The sequence below is a fragment of the Ornithodoros turicata genome, chromosome 4, assembly GCF_037126465.1.
Source record: "Ornithodoros turicata isolate Travis chromosome 4, ASM3712646v1, whole genome shotgun sequence".
Classification (NCBI taxonomy): domain Eukaryota; kingdom Metazoa; phylum Arthropoda; class Arachnida; order Ixodida; family Argasidae; genus Ornithodoros; species Ornithodoros turicata.
The window spans coordinates 38666284-38689715 of record NC_088204.1 but is presented as its reverse complement, the minus strand read 5'-3'; the positions used below and the strand labels follow the sequence as shown (position 1 = coordinate 38689715).

The following is a 23432-nucleotide window of genomic DNA, read 5'->3' as shown; positions in this document are numbered from 1 at the left end:
CCGCGCCCATAGAGAGTCGATCACCGGTGATCTACGTTTTATGAGCGGCGCTACTCGGTCCCTAAAGTAGATTTGGACAGGTGGTCACATTTGTTGGATACTATAAACACTACAGAATAAGTTCCATTTTCACTTTATCTTTTCTTTATGGTAGCGATTTATGAAGTTGGCCCTGCGCCTAGGAGGCAGTGTGGAGACTCCATCTTGGTTGCGGCGTCGCATTCCCGCGGCTGACCTCTTTCGCAAATGCGCAATACTCGTGTTTGAAGTATATTTGGATTCGATTTCGTTTGTTACAACGCAAATAACGACTCTGAATGTGTTAGACAATCAGATTTTTGTCCACCATGTGTGGGCATGTATAACATGCATTATTGCTGTTCTTCCTGTCTCAAAACTAACCGGGAAGAATGGAAGAGTGGTGAAATAGCAATATGTGGTACAACAGGAAAGTTGAGCCTGAAACTAATGTTTTCAGCAGAAATTACCGTTACCGTGTTAATTTCCGTTTCACTCCTTCAATGAACTCTGTCACTCAGTTACATGAACAACATGCAGTGTTGACGTTATTTTCCACAACTCATGAACTTCTTGATCCAGAGGGTTGATATTTTCAGATATTATTTCAGTCAAAGATTGCCACATTTTGTATATTTTAGAACTTGTAGATTGATATTTTTGTTCAAGATACAGACTACAAGTTCTACAAATTCATGAGCTTTCTGCTGTTTGCACCAGTTTTTGGTGTCCCAACATCAATTTTGGAAATACATGGACAGCTTTGTTTATGAAACTTACATCATTCGATAGGGCATTGATTTGGCTACATTTTCCTATATAGCAACATCTTTTGAAGCGATACTGTCAGCCACAAAAAACATATTTGTCAAACCACCCAAAAATGCCCATTTTTGTGGCGGTAAGGAAGGGGTTAAACCGCACCTTGTAGAAAGTCCAGTTTTCCTACCCATAACTTGTAAATCTTTTATGGTTGCAATATTCATTTAACAATGTTGTCCTTAGGTGGCACATTGTTTTTATAAAGCTCTTATAATCTTCATTCATTTCATTTTTTGTTGTCCACTGTAGCACAAAAGAATATTTTTAAGGGGAAGTTGACCAAAAAGTGGCGCTAAAGCAGCTTGAAATTTTATATCTATCTTCCTGCTTCTACACATTACCTATCATTTAATGGAACGCCAACTACTCGAACTCGACTCGATACTCAAAACAGTGATTTAGTATTACTCGAACTCGACTCGAACTTGAAAATTTTGCTACTCGCACAGCCCTACTGAAAACATAGTGCGCACATGAAATGGAACATTGTGGGCTTTTGGTACCTTTTGATCTGGCTACCTTGGGCTTGACAAGTGTAAATATGTTTAGAATTGACCTCACTACCCGATATTAAAACAAAATCAGTGTATAGGCGCCCCGCATTTTGAATGGTTGATGGTGCACGACGTCAAAATGACGTGTGGCTATTGTCGCCATGGCATCGGAGGGCGGGGCATGAGCGCGAAAGAGTGCAGTGAATATTCGGTTGGTTTGGAGCCATTATTTACTTTTTTGCGACAAAAATTTTTGCTTAACGTCACTGTAGGAAACGAATCACACTGCATTACAAAAAAGTACACCTTGCATACCTGTTTATTGCCCCGCAGTGTTCACGCAGCTGCCCACCTGAACGGCACTGGCTCTCTGACATCACGACAGTCTTCACTGCCGAGAATTGCTCAATCAGTCGACTTACTGCAGGCCCTAGTGTAAGCCACCCTAACCACAAGTGACAGAGGAACATGTTTTCAAGCAGTTCAAACACTTCCTGCTATGTCTTCACTGCAGCACTTCACACAACAGAATTCTTGAGGAAATTGTGGAGATCCACTACTGCTGCTTCTGCATCTGATCCAAAGCCATCCAAGCTATGCCCAAATGAATTATGAACCTTATGAAGACAACGTCCGCCTGTGTCTATTATACTTGGGTGTGCTACCTTCATCTGCCATTTCAAACTTTTCATCACATTTGGCCCGTCACTGAAAATGCAGATCCAGTTATTTTGTGGAAGGTCTTGCGTTGCCTTCGCGATTTCGTTGAACACTATATTAGATGTCGCGGAACCTAGCCGGAACGACTCCAAATGTTATACAACCACTTCCTTCGTGACTTCAGAACAAAACTGCGCAACAACATCTAGCTGTTGGAACTACTGCTCCACTATGGGTGTTTCGTTGATGGCAATTGCGTAGAAGACACATGGCCTGTTCAGCTCTTCTACTACGAGTTTCTCGAAGTGAGGATCGAGGCCATCAGATACCATGTATGAAGCCTTATTCCGTTCACAAGAAAACTGTTGGGCAGTTTCCGAGTCTTGGAACATTATGGGATAAAAAGATTACATTTTTATGTAATTATTATTATTATGTAGATTATTTATTACATAAGATACACACCGGCATACACAAGATTTAAAACACTTTAAAATGACCTTTCGGAATCCATCCGGACTCCATCATCAGAATGGCATGCGAGTGCCTGCCCCAGCCTATTTCAGTAAAGTGCCTACTTTTTTTTAGTTTAAGTGCCCACTTAAATAGGCTGGGGCAGGCACTCGCATGCCTTTCTGATGATGGAATACAAATGGATTCTGAAGCCTCAAATGTTTTAAATGTTGTGTGTGCCAATGTTTATTTTATGTAATAAATATGACTGTCCCCGGCATTTGGACTGTTTTTAAAAAAGCGATGTGGCGGTATCAGCCCAAGAATACGGAATCCGTTTCAGCGTCATTCCAAAAACTAAGGGAGTCTCTGCCTGCCTAATGCAGTCACTTGCTGATAGGGCTCCTGTGTTGCAAGTGAAGTTCAAGCTCTGTTGCATATTCTTCGGCCTTTTCAATGTTCCGAAGTCGTCCCAGTGCTGCTTGGCATATCCAATGTGTCACATAGCCATCGCATGACATTTCACTGCTGCAACGCCATGCCGCTTACAACTGATACTTCGGTTGCAGAAGACACAAACTCCGCTGTCCCGAGAGCCCTGCCGACACCATACTGGTATTCTGACACCATTTTTGTCGATTTCATTGAGAATATCGGTATTGAACTTCATTGAATGACCTACGGGAGAGGGAACACTGTTTAGTACTATATCGAGCGGCCCAAACGCAGGACACAAGGTAGTGTCGTGTAACTTGGGTACAGGTTACACAAGATGAAGCATCCATGCTTATTGTCTACTCATGTTTCAGTTTGGAGAGTGCCATTCTCGAAATAACGTTCGTTCTTTTCAGGAGACATGCGTTTCACCAGTTTCACCAACTTGCTGGTGCTGGCGGCGACCTCGCTCACTCCTCCTCACCCTTCTCCTCGCTCAACGGTCTCCAAAGTCCAAGCAGTGGAGGGAGGAAGGGAGAGCAGCCGAAGAGGAGTTGGACAAGTTCGGACGAACTGTGCATTGTTTCTTGAGATAAAACAACGAAGTGTCCAATCGAAGGGATCGACTTTTTGGGCTTTCGGCACATATTATTCACATTTGGATAAAATGTAGCAGGATGTAGCAGGGCTAAAGCGATGGCGCAGTTTGGCACAATTGGCATGGCAATCACATCCCTCTTAGAAGATATAGCAACAGCACTTTTCAGCTGCAAAAAGGAAAGGTTTGGAATGGATCAAAATTGACAGTAGTCGGCCGGAAAGAAGCTTAAGTACAAGGGGCCATGGAACGAGTAAGGACTCAACAGCAAGGAGCAGTTTGGTTGGATATACCAAGATCCAATGGACAAGATGCAAGGGCTCAAAGAGGGTACCCACAGGCAATGGAGTCAACGGCTACGAGTGGACTGCCAACAGATACTTTATCCCAGGGTGTGTCAGCAACAGAAGGACTGGGGGCCACCCAACGTTCTGCAACTACAAGCAGCGAACAACACGATGGTGGAACTGGAAGAGGGCGACCCAGGAGGACTGTACGCCGTCCTCAAAGTTTGGCCGATTATGAACTATAGCTAGAAGAAAGTTGACTGTTAAATGCTGAATTGAATTGTTAGTTGTTGTTAGTTATTGTTAATTATTTGTAGTTTGTTGTTGATAATTGATAGTTAAGAAGTTCAGAACTGTTACTATAATTGTTAATGCATCGATTAAGTTGTTGGGGATGTGAAGCTTCTTTTGTTTTGTTTTGTTTTTTTTAGAGAGGGGAGAATGTGGTAGAAGGGGCCACATATCCTAGGGGGTGCATGTGAACTGTCACTTTGTATATGTCATTGCATCAGGGAATAAGTCGCTTGTGAGGTACGGATGTCTACATTGTACCCAAGGGCTGCAAGCCCTCCTGCCAAGACACAACAGCATTCTACCCTGGTCTCTGTTTGTTCATGTGGTGAAAAGCAAAACCACGCGTCCTATGGTTTTCCCAAAGATAGCGATCTCCATTCCCCATTTCTCTCCGAAGATAGCGTCGAGACCTCGACAGCTTCCTCTACCTGTTTTCTACCCCCAGTTAAGATAAGGCAAGGGCAGGACTACTACGAGACCGCCTGCGTCTCTACTCAAGGAAGGAATACAGACACGCGAATGAACGACTGCTCCGTATAATAAGTGAATATTCAAATTGCAATCACGCTCCTTATTCAACAGCGTATAGCTATTTTGTGCTGTACGAGTGAAATTAGAGGAATGTGCTGCAATATAACATGTGTTCGTGGGCATATTTTCTTCTCAAGTCGCTTGGACTGGGATGGGATTTTTTAATGAGGCTTATATACTTTTGGAATCACAGACCGGTTGTCCTGGTATGAGTTGAGTGTTGTATGAGTTGTCTTCGCAAGAGCTGTCAGTACCGTATTCAGTCGCATCAGCCGGCATGCTGCATACAATCAGGGGAGATCGGCATGCCACAAAACCCCATATTTTCCGGCATGTCGTAAAATCTAATGTGTATTTCCTTTGGTGATAACTGATAAAGTAGCAAGCACCAGATAATGTTCCTTCCAAAAAGGATTATCCCCAGTAATGGCTATGTGTGATTCATGCTACTATGTTGGTACGTGATGACTATAAGATCGAACAATCAAGAGGCCGACTCATCATGCACCAGTTAGTCTGCACCCTCTCCCTTTTGACGCTGGTACGTCACTGGTTAAGGTCAACAGCCGCGATGACATTTCAGTCTTTCAAGTTCGGTGCTAGCACAAGAAGATATGGAAATGGATGGCAGAGACAGCTCTTGTGACAATCGACCCGAGACACCAGCATCAGAAACATAGGCCATAGTTTGTGAGTGGACAAGTGAAAAACAGTGGGGACGATCTCGCACCCGAAGTTACTCTATCGCATTCGAGGTGAACAACCTGAAAAGACGAAGAAGCCGGAGGTAACGTCAGTGCTGCAAGGGCATTTGGGATTCCTGGTCAATGTGTGCAAGACAGGGTCCGATGTCAAGAGCAGTAAAAGGCTTGCAGCGCTGCCAACGACATTTCTATTTGGTAGAGAAGGGACCTGCCATCCAGCGAAGAAAGGCAAAAGAAGCAACCCAAGTTTCCGGAGATGGAGGAGGAATTGTCACCTGGATATTGCCCCAACGAAAGAATGGCTCTCGATGGGGCGAAAAGGACCTCAAATTTTGCGGCATGCTGCTGAAGACCTGCTTTTGAAAACCACTAAGCTGGACTCCCTCCACTTTCGTGGCATGCCGGCTGGAGTGGGGGAATACGGTATGAGTTGTCTTTGTATGAGCTGTCCAGGAATGGGATGACTCGGTATGACTTGAATGCGGTATGACTTGTCTTGGTATGAGCTGGGGTGGCGCCACTCAGTTTCACATTAAGCTGGAACCGCATTGGCGTATTTCAGTGCGAAAAGAGCATTGTATAGTATGCTCTGAGTAAACCTTGCAAAGAGACCCAGTTTCTAGAGCGTGCTCCAGCGAGTTAGGAGCCCTGGTATTCCACGTGGACAGCAGCGTGTCGTGCACATCAGTTTCTAGTTCTGTACCACATGGAAATCGCTGCGTTTTGATTTTCACACTGTATCGATGTGATACAAAGCAGGCCTCTCGCATGTCATGGTAGGCCTCTCAAAAAACTTGTCCTACTACAAGATGACTAAAGATAGAGGGAAGGCCCTTGCTGTTGGGATACTGGAAGTAAAGAATACAGAAATGCCGTATTGAAAACGGCCATGTGGGAACAAATTGCAACCACACCTGGGGAGCTATTCTCGATGAAGTAATGTGTGCATTAACGAAGTAATGCACGCATTACTTATTTCGTTTGCAAGCTATCATTGGTCGCCGAGCGAAGAAGGCGTGAAGATACCTCACGCGCACGCAACCAATGCTAAAGCAATTAAGCACGCATGCCTAAAACATTCTGTGATGACATAATTTGACACGACCACTGAATTTGTCTGCTCAGTCCCACACACAATTCTCGTGAATATTCACTCTCTCTTATGAATAAATTGCGAGTCACCTACCTGCGGTGGTTCGTAGATGGCTGCCACTGTGGTACGAATGCCAAGGGGAACATCCTTATGGGGTTCGTAACGGCCGTACAAAAATCCCACTCGCTGGTGCATGGTGTCTCGCCAGAAGTCAAGAAAATGTTCCACAATTCCTGCATTTTCGAACATCACCATATCCACGTGGCGATACACCTGCCTGTTGAGGGTCAAGGCATTTGGCTGACACTTGGTACAGATGCCCTGTGGCCAAGGGGCATGGCCTTGGCAACCTGATCGGATTTTACAGCTGATGTTCTCCAACGCTGCAAACTTTCCTCTGCATTGACAATATTCTCAATAACTTCCCCGTAGCAATGTTCTGCACTGTGCTCAATCACACAGTGCACTAATAAGCATAAATAAATGGTTCCAAAACCACTGGGTAATTCTTTGAAACACTCCTCTGCCCACATGCTGCGTGTAAGTATTGTGCAAAATGTTTTCACGAAGACAGCGGATGATGAACTGTAAAATTACAATCCATTTAAAAATACTTGGGACTGTGAGTAAAAAAAGGTATTTATATCCAACAGAGTCAAGAAAGAAGCAAGAGATATGGCAAAACAGATAAACAGGGAAAAATAAGAAACAGGCAGAGAATTGATGCTGCATAATCCCTGTAACACTTCTCACACTGCTCTGCTATATATCTGACCTGGTATGTCACTGATATTAAAAACAATGCTAGTGCCAGGGGCTCATATCTTACTGAAAATACTAGACAAAATACAGAAACTGTTTATGTGATCTACAGGACTTGACTCCCCTCTTCGTATACGCTTCTGAAAATACTAGGAAAAGCACACTAGCTACACAACAATTAAAAACAGATTAAAAGTATCTGCCTCTTTTTGAGCCCATGCGGGTTCTGCAATCAGAATGAACTCTTTGTTGAACAGTAACTTAACTGGTTACGAGTTCCTTTTGTCGTGTAACTTCCTCATTTCTGGTGTGAATGATGCTGCCCAAAAAATCAATAGGAAGTGATTTTTGGAGTCCGAAAAAGTCAGTCGGCGGCAACTTTACATATTTATCTAGCAATAATGACCTACAGAAGGAAATTAAAGGGGTTGTGAAATTATTCTCACATGTGAGGGGGAGTTGTCACCTAAATATTCCAAGCACTGTTCTATGGTGATGTGATGCCGTGTTTGTAAGTTATTGCACACTGAAAATCTACCATCACAAGGGAAGCACCTTCTTTCCCTGCTTCAGTCCCCACAAATATAATACGCGACATCATAGAGTCTCTTTATGAGAAGTTCTCATGGCAACTGTTTGCTGCTTTGCAGGAAAACTCTCCATTCGGCATAACACATTGTCTATCAAGCTCTGGAGAGCTAATTTTTTTATAGGTGTTGTTGCAAAAGCAATGTCCTTCAGAAACAAGCCTTTGTATATGTGTTGTGTGCAGAGCTGCAGATGCCATCATTGCACAAAGCAACTCAGGAAAAACCTAAAGGGGTTGAGAAACCACACGGATAGGACTTTGTCTCTGGCAATGTATGTACACCTCACTCCACGCATTTTGTATGCAAAGTCTCACCTCCAGCATCCTATTATTTTTTATGCTACAGAGCTTTAAAAACCTCCCATTTTTGAGGCCCTTGCCGACTGTGGCACCAAGGGGTGCCGAGCAGCTCCAGAAATAGGTGGGAAGTGGTGCTTTGACCGATTGCTCCATAGCTCTATGTCACACTGCATCCGCTCATTTCCGCTACCGTTCTGAGCACTTGGCCGCGTCCCTGTTTACAAGTGTCGCCATAAGGATGGGAAACTACACACTTCCATTGCGCGCTCCGTACTACGCCATTCCAAGATCGGGCGAGGAGGAGGCGAGCCAAGAGTGAAAGGATCTCCTCATATTCAAAGTGCCGTAACTTCATAACGTGGGAGCGCAGCATGAGGGAGTTTCAACGGAGATGTTTGGCATCCCCAAATCTGCACTTCAACCACGATTTCGTGTAATATTTGGGATTGGTTTCACAACCTCTTTCAGGCAAGAGAATGATGTGGGGAGAGAACAGACTTCGTTACCACTGTTACTTCTCGCAAGCACCTTCGAGGTCACACGCCCAAGCAAAGCATGCATCTAATCCTCGCCAGTAATGCATGGTTAAACATGCTGCACTTCCACTTAAATGCTCTTCTAGGTGTCATCACTTTTGAAAGTGTCACTTCCATTGTTTTCAATTCTTTCAAAATGAAATGTTGCTTCCCAACTTTTGCGCATTTTACTGACTGCCAACAGAACTCTGATCACTATATGCGGAAGTTACACTTTAGCGCATCATGATAATTGTTTCATCTGAGTCTTGTATACAGGTGCTTCAATGGGTGAGCTGACAGGAACCAGTAATGTGATCATAACATCAGGGTTATCATGATACTGAACATCGTAATAAAATGACCTTGACTTCAATACATTGGCTGAAAGCTCTTTAATGCTGAACTCACTTGTCTGGACCTCCAGTCAGCTTGCGCAGGTATGAATGGAAAGAGAGGTGCTTGATGTTGTGCTCCTTAAGGTAGCTTTCGTTGAATGGCTAAAAGAAAAATGTGCACTGTTGTACAAATCATTTCTCCTCATTTTTCCTGCCTTGAGGACTGGCTAGAGGTAAAGTTCACATGAGGTGCTATTTAAAGGGCATCAGTTACCTCGATTGGTACACAATGGACACATTTTGCTTTGGCTCCATGATGGCACCTGCAAGGAAAATGTCACTCTTATGCTTTGAAACACTGACACTTCACATAAAGCACAATAAAGGTTGGTAATCACATTCTGGAAATTAACGAAGCACCTTGTTTGGCTTAGCAGTGGCACTGGTCCCATAGCAAGCGAGTGCACATACCAAACAGACGTACATCATCAATCACAGGATGCAAAATCATCAAGGCTCAGTTGCGGGAACTGCATCCCATGCTAGTCGAACCTCGATATAATGCAATTCACAGGGAACACGATTTGTTTCGTTGTACCAAATATTTTGTTGTGTCGACCTTGATGAAATGTGGCAGCCAGTCGTGGCAGGGAATACGCATTATTTCACTGTACCGTGAATTTCGTTATATAGCGTTACGTAATATTGATGTTTAACCATATAGGATACTGTGCATGGAGGGCACTTCTTCAAGACCGTGATATACTCTTTAAAACCTTAATAGTGCTACACAGAGAGATCACGTGGGATTTGTATATTTAGACCTGAACCTGATAGTATTGAACTCTGAATCAACTGCCTTTGTCAGAAGCAGAATTAAAGATGGCAAAAGAATATATGAAGATGATAGTTCTAAAATGTGCCAAGGGCATGGACATGCACAGGACACCACACATATGTGCGTGTCTATCCCTAGCGCCTTGGTGCTTTTTAGAACAATGATTCATTACTAGGACCCTGAAATTTAGATACTAAAAACTACGGAAATAGGCATGCGTTTAGGCCCTCGAAAACACCGAAAATATGCAATAAAATGCAAAAATAAAGACATTAATCTGGTACACTCATTTGCTTTGTTGGTGTTTCAGAATGCTCCTTCCAGGAAAACTTTCACTTTAAAAGCTACAGCACCATACAAGCTTTCACTTCTGGTTCAAGAACGCTGAGCCGGCCAAGAACCACGCTATATTGAATACGATGATACGATCACGGATTATACGAATTCTTTTCCGGTCCCGGCCAGAATGCCTATTCTTCCCATGTATTAGAGTTCGAATGATACGAACGTGTTATCTTGCCTTTACAGATGGTACGAACGAGCCGAGGATACGACAGAGGTTGTTCCCATGTGATATGAGAGGCGCACAATTCATGCTGCTCCTCCTTTCAAAAAGGAAGGGAACCGCGAAGCTGTGTGACATCGCACTGGCTTGGGAAAACAGCAACCAGAACACATGGAGGGAACATCAGGACAACTTATAGCAACATTGCGCGTCACCATTCTGCAAGTCGGCTTCACCTAACGCCTGCGTGCTTTAGGAGAAGCTCGCTTTACAGCACTGTAGCCCGACTCACGGGCGGAAAGCACATGCTGTGCTTTTTAATCATTTTGCTAGTTTGAGCAGCAGTGGCCAAAAACGGAGACACAAAAGCGTTACGACCGACCTTATTCACTGACAGTAATGGAAAATGAACAGCCACTGTCTATTTCCTTGCCTCAATTTTTGGTTTGGTTTAATTCTTTTGATACAAATTTCAGATGATACAATTTTTTTCCGCTACCCCGTGAGATTCATATCATCGAGATTCTACTGTAACACTTTCAGTCCTCCGCCCTTGAGGATCGAATGTGAAAAGCAAAATGCAGTTCAGCAAGAGCCTGAAAGATGCACTCGCACTTGCACCTCTAAGGAGAACATTTTAAAAGGCTAGAACATTTTAAAAGGCTACAGTTCTATAGAGTCGATAAAAGGGCAGGCAACGCCAAAAATGACGCATTTAGGCAGTTGTAGGCAAACATCCAAAATTCCCGGCCCTATTCATTACCAACTAGCCCAATGAAGTGTTTTAAATATTAAGATAAGCATGCAAGACATCTTGTGAAGATAACAACATGTAAGAGAGATGGAAATTGGAGGTCACCTGTATTTAATACCCCTGTCACACGGCAAGCCAAATGGCATTCCCAGCGAATGACAGTCGCATCGAATGCCATTCATTTGTCTTGCATCAAGCTACACGAGGAAACAAAATGTCATTCGCAAATGATGTCAGTGTCGATAACTAAGACACCAGGGCCGAATATATGAAGCGTTATACAGATACATTAGTTATAGGGATGGGCCAATCAAATCCGCGAATCCTCGAGATTCGCGAATCCGAATCCCACTGCTCAAAACAACGAATCGAATCTTTCGAGCCCACAAAACACGTTTGTTTGTTTCTTTTTAAAATCAGCGCCCTCAAGCCTGCTTGACCGGGGGCCCCGGGGCGCACTAGAACCACAGCATAAAGATACGATATTAGAAGTTTAAAAGTACACAGTTTTGCTTTAATTGTTTCTTAGTTTTATGGAGGGAATTTATACTCCTGAGTTTATGTATTTCCTGTAGTCGGTGAAGAACATGTTCAATAACATGAGAGTTAAATAAGTTACACTTAGGAAGAAGTGTATGCCCAGACAGCACAAGATATTGCAAATGTGTTGCATCAATGTTACCGCAATGTTGAAGTGTTGCAGTGATGTTTCATGCTCACATTAGTCATTGTAGCAATATACTTGTTGCAACGTTCATGCTTTATCACAAAGGTTGCATAAGGCTAACATTGCGATGCTGTAACTGAAGCAATGTTGAATATGTTACACTCAGGTAATGTGGCATTTACATTGCAGGTGCAATGTTTTGCAAACAATGTGAATGCTATGTTGCAATTGCAGTTCTTCCAAAACGCTTAATCAGCAACATAAATTCAACGTTTGTGGAATATCTTAATTTCAATGTTTTTGCTGTACTTCAAAAGATGCATAGAGTTAACAGTGTGATTGTGTTCCCAAATGTCGCAGTTGCATTGCTGATGTGGTGTTTGGCAATCAATTTTAATGCAATGTTGCAATCGCATTGTTCACAAAACAGTGCATGAGCAACCTAATCTTAGCGTTGCAGCGCTATCACTATATCAATGTGTCTACTGTATTTCAAAGAATGCAGAGTTAACAATGTGATTCTCTTGCGAGAGCAATGTTGCACATGGTACATTGAGGGAACGTCGTAGTTACAATATGTAATACAAATGTTACCTCCAGGCAATATCTGAAACATTGCAGCAACATTGAGACAAACATGTTGCTTCAATGCTGCACGTTTTGCATGCAACTTTGCCAAGGCACTTGCTCCAAGTGCTCCAGTAACACAATGTTTACACGATCTTGTTCTATCTGTAATTCCAGCCAATAAACAATGAATGAAATCTTCGGAACTTCCCGCGATGTTCACCCGTCATTTATCAGTTTGCTTTTGACGATGTGTTCAAATGTTGCAGCAACGTTTAATGCACAAATGGAATGTTATCGCAATGCCTCTAGTTCAATGCTGGTGCAGCATTTTGACACGATGCATTTTGGAAACATTATGATTATTTTGCTCAGGCAGTGTTTCATGAGCTCAAATGAGGGAACATTAGAGTTAGTGACACCATTATGGGGAGAATTAATTCAGACTGTGAGAGACATAATCTGAGGAAACACTGCTGACGCACTATGGGAGATGACTATGGACAAAAGGATCAAGACGAGGACGACATAATCTCAAAGAAAATTAATTTGACCGAAAACTTGAAATTAATTACAATCCATTATTACGCACATGTGAATGTGCGCTGACCTCGCTATAGCGTTCTTCCATAGCGTCAGCGCGACCACAGCCCTTGAGCCCTCGCGCGACATAGTGTTTAGAATTATCAGCTTTCCGTGCAAAGACTAAGACGTAACACGGTTTCAAATCCTGCCTGTGCTGTCAGCGGTTTTCCCAGGGCTTCCCAGTAGGCTTTTCAGATGAGTGTCGGCACCATTCCCATGAAGACTGAACAGGAGCAGGACGATTACTGAATATGTAAACATACTGTTCTCACTTGCACACATATCAGCAAGACTGTAGTGCCCCTCCGGTGTTGCTTTTATAATGTTGCTACACTGTAAAATAAGAAGTCATTGGCAATGTTGTACCAACACTCAGGGTGTCGGAGCGAACCGAAAACCGGAACTGAAAACCGGAAAAAAACGCTATTTTGGTGCGAACCGGATCGGAATCGAAACCGTATACGTTTTTTTCGCTCAGGAGGGAAACCGAAAAATATATTTAACGGTTTTCGGTCCAGGAAAAAACTTCGCCGGTTTGGACTACGGATAGGCGAATGAAACAGGCGTCGTGTGCTCTGAAGTCATGTCATGGATACTATACGAGGGTTACGGTTACGGTGGAATGTATGTCGGTATAGTATGACCCTTAGGCTCCCTTTGTAATGGTTTATAGTTCCCGCACGCACACAGACTTCGAGGTACATGTGACTCTCTAGCAATGTGCCGTAGTGTTTGTTTTAATTTGATGCCCCCAAACTCTCCTCAACTTAGCAGCGACCCAAGGGGGCTGCATAACGGCTTCTTTATCGGTAATGTCGCGCAACGCGTCCCTTATTTGAGAGCAGCTAAGTTGAATACATTTACGTATACGCGAGGGCAAGCCCGTGCAAAGTGGCAACTCTTTTGTGGACAGGAGACTAAGAAAATAAAACGGAGCCGTCGAGCACATTTGTGAATGGTGTTCCTCGATTTGCGTCGTACTCGTGCGGTGGTGCTTGCTGGCTAGACAGTAGCAACAGACATTCGGATGGGACGCAATCGCTCCAACCCAGCAAGAAAGTACTTTACGTATGACATCACGACAAACAAGTCCGTTTGTAGTATGCGCTTCAATAAAGGAGAAAGCCCATTTGAACAGACAGTAACCTACAGGAACCAGGAGCTACCAATTTCACAGCTGTCTATTGATTTTAATACCGTGTATGCGGAATAAACGGGTTTACATTTTGTAACATTGATTTTTTTTGTGGGGATGAATATTCCCAGCAGAAGCGGAACCAGTTAAAAACCGGTATGAACCGTTATTTTTTTGCTCCGGAGCAGAACCGGTACCGGATCGTTTATGATGTAACCGGAACGAAAAACGTTTCGGTTCGACACCCTGCCAACACTGCAATACCGCATTTTTTTGCAGTGTTGTTTCTGTAATATTGTTCCAAAATAACAAAGCCAATCTTTAGCAATGTCACGTCAGCATTGCAAGGTCACATTTTTGCAATGTTGTTTCAATAACATTGGTGTAGCATAACGAAAGTGGTCATTAGTGACATAACATCAATATTGCATGGCAATATTGGTGCAGTTTCACTGCAACAATTTGTGCTGACTGGGTAGGTATGTCTTCTCCCAAATTTGTCTTTTATTAAACAAAGATATCAAATTCTGCTTCAAAACACTTTTCAGTAGAAGAGTTTTCTCCCTGGCTTTTTAAACTCTTTTTGAAGAAAGGATTCGAAAGATTCGCAAAACCTTCCTTGGATTCAGATTTGGACTCGGATTCGAGAAATTCTAGATTCGTCCCAACTCTAATTAGTTATATTTTATTTATTTTGCACAAAATCAGCCAAACATTAGATTATTTCACAACATTGTTGGTTTAATTGGCTAAGTACCACAAGCAAAGGCAACTAAGAAGCCTATCTGCACTAGAGTTTGAGGTAACTCGTTACTGCAACTAAGTTCCTTTTTTGGTAACTTGTAACTTAACTTGGTACTTTTGCGCCGTGGTAACTTTCAAAGGAACTCGTTCCTTTTTCAGGTAACTTTGCCAAAGTAACTTAAGTTAAGTTCCAAGTTACTTTTAACTCGCTTTTGACTCACGTCCACATATTTTCTTGCTTTCTTTCCGGTTCCCTCATGGCATTTTTTGCCATAAAACGTGATATTGAATCAATCAATGACAATATTTTGTTCAGGAAATAAGAACCGCTGCCACTGAAATGAAGCTAAACCATTGTGCACCCACAGGGAGTAAGATGCAAAGCGTCTGAATAGAACTCTACCAGAGAAACGTCATTGGTAGACACACTGAAACCGAAACAAATCGGAAGGAGAGGGCTAGTTTCCGCAAACGGGCACTTGTTCGCTGCCTCCCATTGAAAGAAAAGCAGGACCGAGGGTCGCGTACCTTTAAGGGACCATATCGTAATACCCTCAAGATCGTGGCTTTCGAGCACGACCTTGTTCACCTCTAGCGTCGAGCGTAGTTCAATTCTACCAAATTTGTGGCGCTGTCGAACACTATGACATTATTTGTTTACAAACAGGGAGATGCCTATTGTTGGACATAAACAAAAACCATCTAAGCGTGTCGCACTCCTCCGCAGGCAACTCAAGGTCTAACACAAATGTTCACGCGCGCTGCACCTGCGTAATGTTATTTTGTGTCCGAAGTAACTTGGAAGTAACTCGTTTTTTTGTTGAGTACCTCAGTAACTACGAGTTACATTTCAGGCTGAGGAACTTCGTTATCAACTTAGTTACATTTTGCACATGGTAACTTTAACTTGTAACGAGTTCTTTTTGACAGGTAACTTCTCAATCTATGATCTGCACCACACTTGGCAACGTGGCAACTGGGAACGAGGGCAGTTCTCCGAAAAAATAGTGTTTGGCCTTCAGTCCTTCGTGTCCAAGGTTATCAAATACGTGACAAAATATTGGAGAACAACTTTTCATTCGTCTTTCAGTTCTTCAAATGGTTTATCACTGTTGTTTTTTCTACCTCTGTACTCTGAGGGTACATTGTCGTTGTAAGAGGGCAAAGTGAATGTTCCCTGAACTCGTTCGCATGTATTGCCATTTGATTTCACTGTGTGACACGAAACAAATGTCATTCAGTGCAAATATCATTTGTTGGGAATTACATTCAATTTGCAGTGTGACAGGGGTGTAACTTTACAACATGTGTTGGTGCTTGCTCTTAATCACTATGAATCCTGAAAGATTTCGCGCAGCTGTTACAACGAACACAAATAGCCTCAGTGCTGACCAACAACAGGACTCACAAATTTGCATCACGTGGCCTGTCAATGAGTCCAGACTGCTTTGAAAGGAAGATGTCCACCTCGTCCTCTGCCACACTGACTGACTCGCGTATGGGCTTATTGCTAGTCGCTGGAGCACTGTTGCTGGATAACACCTTGCCATTGTCTGGGAGCTGTTCTTTGTACACCAAATACACCATGTCTCCATGCCTAGAGCAAGAGAAGAGGAACAACGTTAAGCAGGTATCTCACCCATGGCATTACAAATCAGTACTTGTGTGTGCCAATTCACATATACATAGGATTACATTTGGGGGGCCACACACCACAAAGAAGCATCCTATATTATTGGATTTGTACATCAACAGTGTTGAAGAAAAAAAAAATACTGGAAAATATATCACCTATTATATGAAATTATTATATTCTTCTTCCTGCTCGTGGCTAAACAAGCACCATTCTTCATACTTTTAATTTGTGCGACAGTGCTCTAACACCCATTCAAATTACCTATGTACTCTTAGCTGCTGCTCCCTACTCTTCCTCCGTACTCAAGTTGGGGTTGCAGCACTCTCATTCACTGGCAGCAGTCAGAAACACAAGATGACATGTAATTGCCATTGTGGAACCATATTGTGTAGGGCTGTGCAAATTTTACAACCAACACAATACAAAGTAAACAATTAAATGCAAGCAAGTGAATGAAGCAAATGAAGCAAGTATGAAGCAAAGAGTTATGTATCCAAACCTAATACAAAGCAAGAAGCTACATGCAGGACACATATGAACATAATGTACTACAGCACACGTAAGTGATGTGTGCATATGTGTGCTTGTACGAACCCACACTGACTTTGGTGTGTGTGTTTTTTTATTGGTCCCCATCCATCACGTGAGCCAAGAGGAATTGCACACAAAAAAAGAACTTCCTATGAGTGCTCACAACCAGTTTTCAACATGGCCACTGCAGCACACAACAAATATTTCGGGAGGGGTAAAGCTTATAAACACTTGCATTGATATATTTCACTCTTTGGCGACGAGCAATGACGGTGATATGATGTAATAATAACCTGCATGATGTAGTGCGTCTTAAAGGGGTTGAGAAACCACACGCAACTCATTATATGTATGGCTCCGGTTCATGCACTGTAGTTCATGAATTCAACAACAAAATCCTGAAATTCGTCATTTGATCGGTTTTTGAACTCTTGGGTTTTTAAAACGGCGAACAGCACTGAGAGGCACCGGCAGACAGACGGGAAGTGACGTTTTAGCTCTGCATGCTTTGCCAAAGTACCCAAAGGCTACTATAATGAAGGTGGCAGGCTTCCTTTACATTAACCTGCTTCGTCATAGCTACATACAGAAAAGTATGCGCTTCCTATTTATATTCTCAAACATCACTCCAATAACGGGCGAGGAAGTAAAGAGGTGAGAGCATCGGAGGGGCCTGCCAAGTGCACGACCTTCGGAGCACAACAGCTTCGTAACACAAGGTCGCAGATACATAACGTTTTGGTGTCCATGTTTAGCAGCCATAAATCAATATTCACATCATTTCTTCAAAAGCTTGAAAATGGCTTCACAGCCCCTTTAATACATGAAGCTTCAGCGTTCACAAACAGTTACAAACTTGACTACCTAATTCACGCATGTTTCCAAAAATATCTGAAATTCCAACGCACAATGAATTCACAGAGCACCAGAATGTTTCAGCAGCATTTCGTCACATTTGGGGAACATCTCCCGGAACAGTGGTCACACGTGGTCGCTTATGCTCCACAGCTGGTCGTGCTCAACCAGAAAACCCATGAAAAGGCACATATGAGGAACACATGCAGGTATTTCTTCTGTATGGAGAGCGCCATCAGAAGAAACGAAACTACTGTACGAGACTGAATTGATTGTAGGACAATAGCGCATCTTCTAGAGAAACACTGATGCAATGAAACACACGATCTGCTTCGACCTCCAGCCATGGATGGTCATGCCACGAAACATGTGTTACGGGCTGTCTTTTTCTTCAGGAATACACGTTTGCGCAGATTTTAAAGCAAAATCAGATTTTTAAAAAGCCCAAGGACCGAATTTTCCGGGAGACCCCCCCCCCCTCAATTCCAGACTTGAACATAGGGTTCAGTGGACCAATCCCTGCATGCACGTGGCACTTGTCCACAGCGGACCCCACACACACACACCTAAAATCCTAGATCCGCCCCTGCTCATGATCCTAGTCGTCTCCGGACATAAGGTCACAAATTACTGCCAACTATTATCACATGATAGCGCATCTCAACATTATGCTTTCTTGTTATTCGAACACAAGCACTAACCGAGAGAGCTTAGGTGTGATATATGCAATATTTTTATTTCAAAACTAGAATTTCCGGTGAGTGCACGTTACCTGCGGTGCGCGATATCGGCCGGAGATTTCGGCAAGTTGCAGGCAGTGGTTCAAATTAGGCAATGCAAGGCAGATTCGTTCATTTCACGTGCATCATTCGCACTACGCAAACAAAACGAGTGGTTTTATGAGACTTTAGTACCGCGCAGTATGCAAAATCATATAAGATAATGCAGTAATGTGCGTGAATACCTGTAACCTGCACAACATGTTTGCCTTAAACAAAGAAGCAGTCCTTTTCGCTTACTTGATATTGTACAACGACAGTCTCTTCCTTTCCTGCGACAAAATTTGGTTCGATTTGTCCCTCCCTTTGTAGACGGTGAAGCAAAAAACACTCGGCAAAGAGAAGGCACTTTGGATCTGCAAACAATTTGCCGTCACCAACTCAGAAATCATAGACAGCTCTAGTTTTACCTTATCATAGAACGACTGTGTAGTGTCATTGTTGTCACATTCAACTCTTCGAGTTCCATCCGGTGACTGTACACGAACAATCTGTAAATTATACGAGGGAATGGTATCACGATATAACGTGTAACAACACTTTGATATCGGTGTAAACTAAGCACTCCAGCAATTTCACTTTTTCGCATTTGTATTATTATCTACCATCTCAGTCCTGTGAGGTGACGTAGCAACGTTGTAGTTTTCGTAAATAAAGAGGCATGTACTAAACACTCGCGCTCTAAAGAAATGACTTTCGTTTTTACTGTATACACGCAGCCGCCATATTTTCTAATCTCGACGTCAGCTACATATAGCACTTTAGTCTAGGCTAGGCTAGAGAAGCCGATTTTGGCGGCGGCATTGGGTTCGTTCTTGGATGAGTACGCCGCCGGTCTGCGCTGAACGCTACGCCGCTGATGATTCCGCTGGCTCCGGTTCGCTGATAAATGTTGATAAAGGTGTTGCGCGATGCCGTTTTTGTCGGCGGCAGCGTGATCACTACTGCAGTGCTTTTCGAAAATTACATTTTTACCGAAATATCGGTGGACCTCACAGGGGTGTCCCGTTCAGTATCTTTTCTCTGTAGGTGCTAAACTACTTACAAGTGATTAAAAAAAAAACTTAAACTACTAAACTTAAAAACTTAAACTACTTAGAAATCATTACTGTGTCTGAGAACTCTTGTGCTTGTCTTCGTGTCCCGTGTCTCTCGGTTATTGGTTCCTTCATTACAAGTGATAGAATGCTTAGAAGCAGTGATTGGTATCATACATCCAGAAAGAAAAATCCGAGACTGCCAGAAAGCACTAACAATAAGATCTCGTTTGTCCGCGTCGTTCTTATGTCGTTGTGTGTTCTCACGATGGGAGGTATGCAACTTCAACGTGAATACCGTCGACACTGAGTCGCACGTTTGAAAAACTTTTGCGTCTGCTATCCAAATTACGGCTTTGCTATGCAAGCACGACAGTTGGCTGGCAGAACATTTCGCAACGAAGGGGATAGTGTAAAAGCCAATTTATAGAATGTCTTAGTCATGTCAAAAATAGAGGGAACTCCGAAGTCAGTAAGGTGAACGTAAAGTTTTTCTCATAGACCGAAAGCGCACCTCACATATTTACCTCGTTCTACTGGAAGATACATTCCCGACTATACCCTGATGCAATGGTAATCGCTGAACAAAACAGCCGGACATAGAGGCAGACCCACAGATTCGGTAAGGATACAGGAAAATTACCATTGTAGTTATCACTATCAACTTCAATACCATTGTAGTAGGTAACGTACTTTGTTGTGGAATGGGATAAATCTGATATGAAACATTTCCTGGCAAACAACGTTACATCACCTTGCCAAACTTCGTAGTTACATTCAATAAATTAAATTTCTTTCAGGTAACATTTGATAAAATTAATTATAGTCGATGGCAAAAGCTCTCTACTTATAAATGTCATTGACCACATAGCAGAGATAAAACGAAAAGGGCGTGTTGGTTAAAATATACTGACTGCATTGTACCTGCTAGTCACAAAAACGCTGAGAATTTCCGTATTTTTGTGCTGATTTTCCGCAGCGTACTTTCATCTCTCTTTTCTTTCCACGCAGTTGCTGAAACACCTTGCATGCAGTACAACCCCGTATGAATTCCAGATGTAATCGGACTACTCATCCGTTCACTAGATACAACCAAAACCAGAACGCTTTCTAAAAAGTTGTCAAAATAAACAGTGTAATGCACAAGTGAGTAATGGGTTGATTGGAAGAGGTTTTAAAACAGTTTCACATAACGCACAATATAATCTTCACATGTGACATTATACATTGATTTACGCACACAAGCACACAATACCCCAAAACAAAGAACAGACGTCTATTAGCATTACACCCCTATGAAACCACAATACTCCTCAGGCAATAAGTTCATGTGATGAAAGATGAAAAATGGAAGCCTAAGAACATTAGTTCTCTCAAGTTGATGTGAATCAGTTCTCAAATAATCCCATTATTTTATCCGTACTAAAACGTATTCTTTGGTGACAGAAGAGCTGTAGTGAACAAAAATTACTTGTCTTAAAAAAATGTCTTAAACGTGAGTGGATGTATCCGCTGCTTTTGGTCGTGATTCACAACAGAAGACAGTTTGTTATTGTGAGTACTGCACGCAGAAACACAAATGAATCTCGTAGCAAGCAGGGACAGCGACAGGTACCACCAACACTTTCTCAACATCCAAGCATGACTCCTCGTGGCACTGAACTCAACGAAATCGCAGAAAGTAACGTCAACACCATTCTCTGAAAGAATGAGGCAGACACACGCCAAACGACCACAAAACCTGCGAAAAACGCCGATCTTTCCTCCTCCACCTCTGGCACGCGCCGGCAGACTGCCCTCGCCAGAGCTCCGGACGCGCACGCGGTCAAACCGCCTAGGTTACGCCATGCAGTTTTCGCGCGCTTTTGCATCAATAAACCTCTACCCGAGAAACGTCATCATGACGTTGGTAGACACACCGAAACCAAAACAGATCGGAAGGGGAGAGCTGGGTTCCACGAATGGGCAATTGTTCGCTGCCTCCTATTGAAAGAAAAGTAGGACCGAAGGTCGCGTACTTTTCAGAGACAATCGTAACCCCCTAAAGACCGTGGCTTTCGGGCGCGACCTTATTCGCCACTAGCTTTGAACGTAGTTCAACTCTACCAAACTCATGGCGCTGTCGAACATTATGACGTCATTTGTTTACAAACAGGTAGAGGTCTATAGTTATTCACGGGCTGTTTCTTTGTTTGATCTCGTTACTTACATATCCCTTTCTTTGGAACAGAGAACTACAGGAGCATACAGAACAAGCATCGGAACACTGGATCATTGCGATGGTACCTAGTGGTACCATAGACCTGTTGCGCTGGGCCAGGTGGCGGAGCAAACCTTGTGTGTCAGCGCCGCTAGTGGCGACCTTTTCAACACACGGCCGCTCCCTAGCAGACGACACTCAGTCTACTCAGAACGCGTGTATGTCGCGAATGACGCTGTTTGTTAGGGTGTTTAGTGTGCTTCTCAGTGCACTAGGGGTGCCAAAGTATAAATTTCATTCTGAGAAAAATCAGGCTTAACAAGAACGTGGCAAAGATTAATTCGAAGGGTGCTCATCGAATTCAATGGAGACTTAACAAAACGCTCGCCGTTATAATTGAAGATAGTTGAGCAATATTAACGGGACATCTAAAAAAAACAGAAACTGTTTTGTGGTTCAACACCCAAACAGTTGCTCTTTCCTGGGACCTATGATTATGTTCTCCGCGTGCAGAATGTTCACGACGCTACCATGAACACAGAATAAACAGCCATTGGGCAACGCAGTACCGATGATTTCGAAGAGTTTTCGGGCACAGCCATGCAGCGTCAGCAAACTTCTCGACTATTTAGATTTGGAATCAGCTATCATATGTCCGCCTCGTTCAAACAGACGTCTAACTTTTTCTTAAATATGAGCACGGAAACAAAGGTTGTGCACATATACACGAGGCTATATATTGTATATGTATATGTTTGGAAAAGCTCCAAAGAGCTCCGGGTATATTTTTTCCTTGTATATATAAAGTTTCTGGCGACGACGACCCAGTGAAAGAATTGATAAAAACAAGTGATTGATTGATTGATTGATTATGTGTTTAATGGCACAAAGGCAACAAAGGCCATAGAGCGCCAAAACTATGGTGAGTGTGTCGGAGATGATTATGGGAAAGATGATGTGAGAGAGAGTGTGTGGTAGTTAAAACCTATCTACAGGTATGAGCGATGAGATTGACCAGGATAAGAGAGAGAGGAGGATGACGATAGCAAGCGAGCATGGCAGTTAAAAGCTATCTACAAGTGTGACAATGATATATTTACATGAGGAGTTCGGTGATATTGGATAAAAGCGGAGCAATGCTTATCATCTACATCTGACTAAGAAACCCACACGTGGTCAAAAATTTAATGACGTTATCAAACGGCACAAGAGGGGTGTCACCCACTAGAAGGGCTGGGTGGAGTGGGACATGGTATCTGTAGAATGCGGTGAAATACTGTTGGCGTTGGTGTTCGAAGTGAGGGCAGGATGCCAGTACGTGCAAGCTGGCGGATCCTGACCTCTGAGTAGGTGGTGATGCGTGAGCCATGTGTGTCCAATCCTCAATCTCGCGTAAAGAACTTCGGATGATCTGTTGATGTGTTCAGTCCGATGCGGGGGGGGGGGGGGGGGGAACGTGTGGCTGTGTGAGGTGTAGCTTGTTATTTTCTTCCATGTCCCACTCCTGCTGCCACTGTGTGCAGACAGCTCTCTTTAACACTGGCAGGATGTCTTGGTAGGGTAGTCCTAGAGCTGACTCCTCTTGTGCCAACGCTCGCCGAGCCTCACGGTCGGCTCGTTCATTCCCCGGGATCCCAGTGTGGCTGGGGACCCAGCAGAGACAAGTGAGCTGGTGAGTTTAATTCACCACAGTAAGACCCGGAGAC

The 23432-nt window shown here is 43.2% G+C and overlaps 1 protein-coding gene across 1 annotated transcript in view; it reads right to left on the bottom strand.

Annotated features, from left to right (window-relative positions):
- The window catches only part of LOC135391449 (nuclear protein localization protein 4 homolog), a 70870-nt gene extending 51625 nt beyond the window's left edge, over positions 1-19245 (bottom strand). Inside the window, exons 1-7 of the mRNA XM_064621703.1 lie at positions 19095-19245; positions 18900-18980; positions 18730-18845; positions 16097-16285; positions 9168-9216; positions 8967-9055; positions 6483-6786 (exon numbers count right to left, since the gene is read on the bottom strand). Coding sequence (XP_064477773.1) covers positions 6483-6786; positions 8967-9055; positions 9168-9216; positions 16097-16285; positions 18730-18845; positions 18900-18980; positions 19095-19097 — 831 coding nt within the window. The 5' untranslated portion in view covers positions 19098-19245. The remainder of the gene's footprint in view (positions 1-6482; positions 6787-8966; positions 9056-9167; positions 9217-16096; positions 16286-18729; positions 18846-18899; positions 18981-19094) is intronic.
- Positions 19246-23432: the final 4187 nt, after the last annotated feature.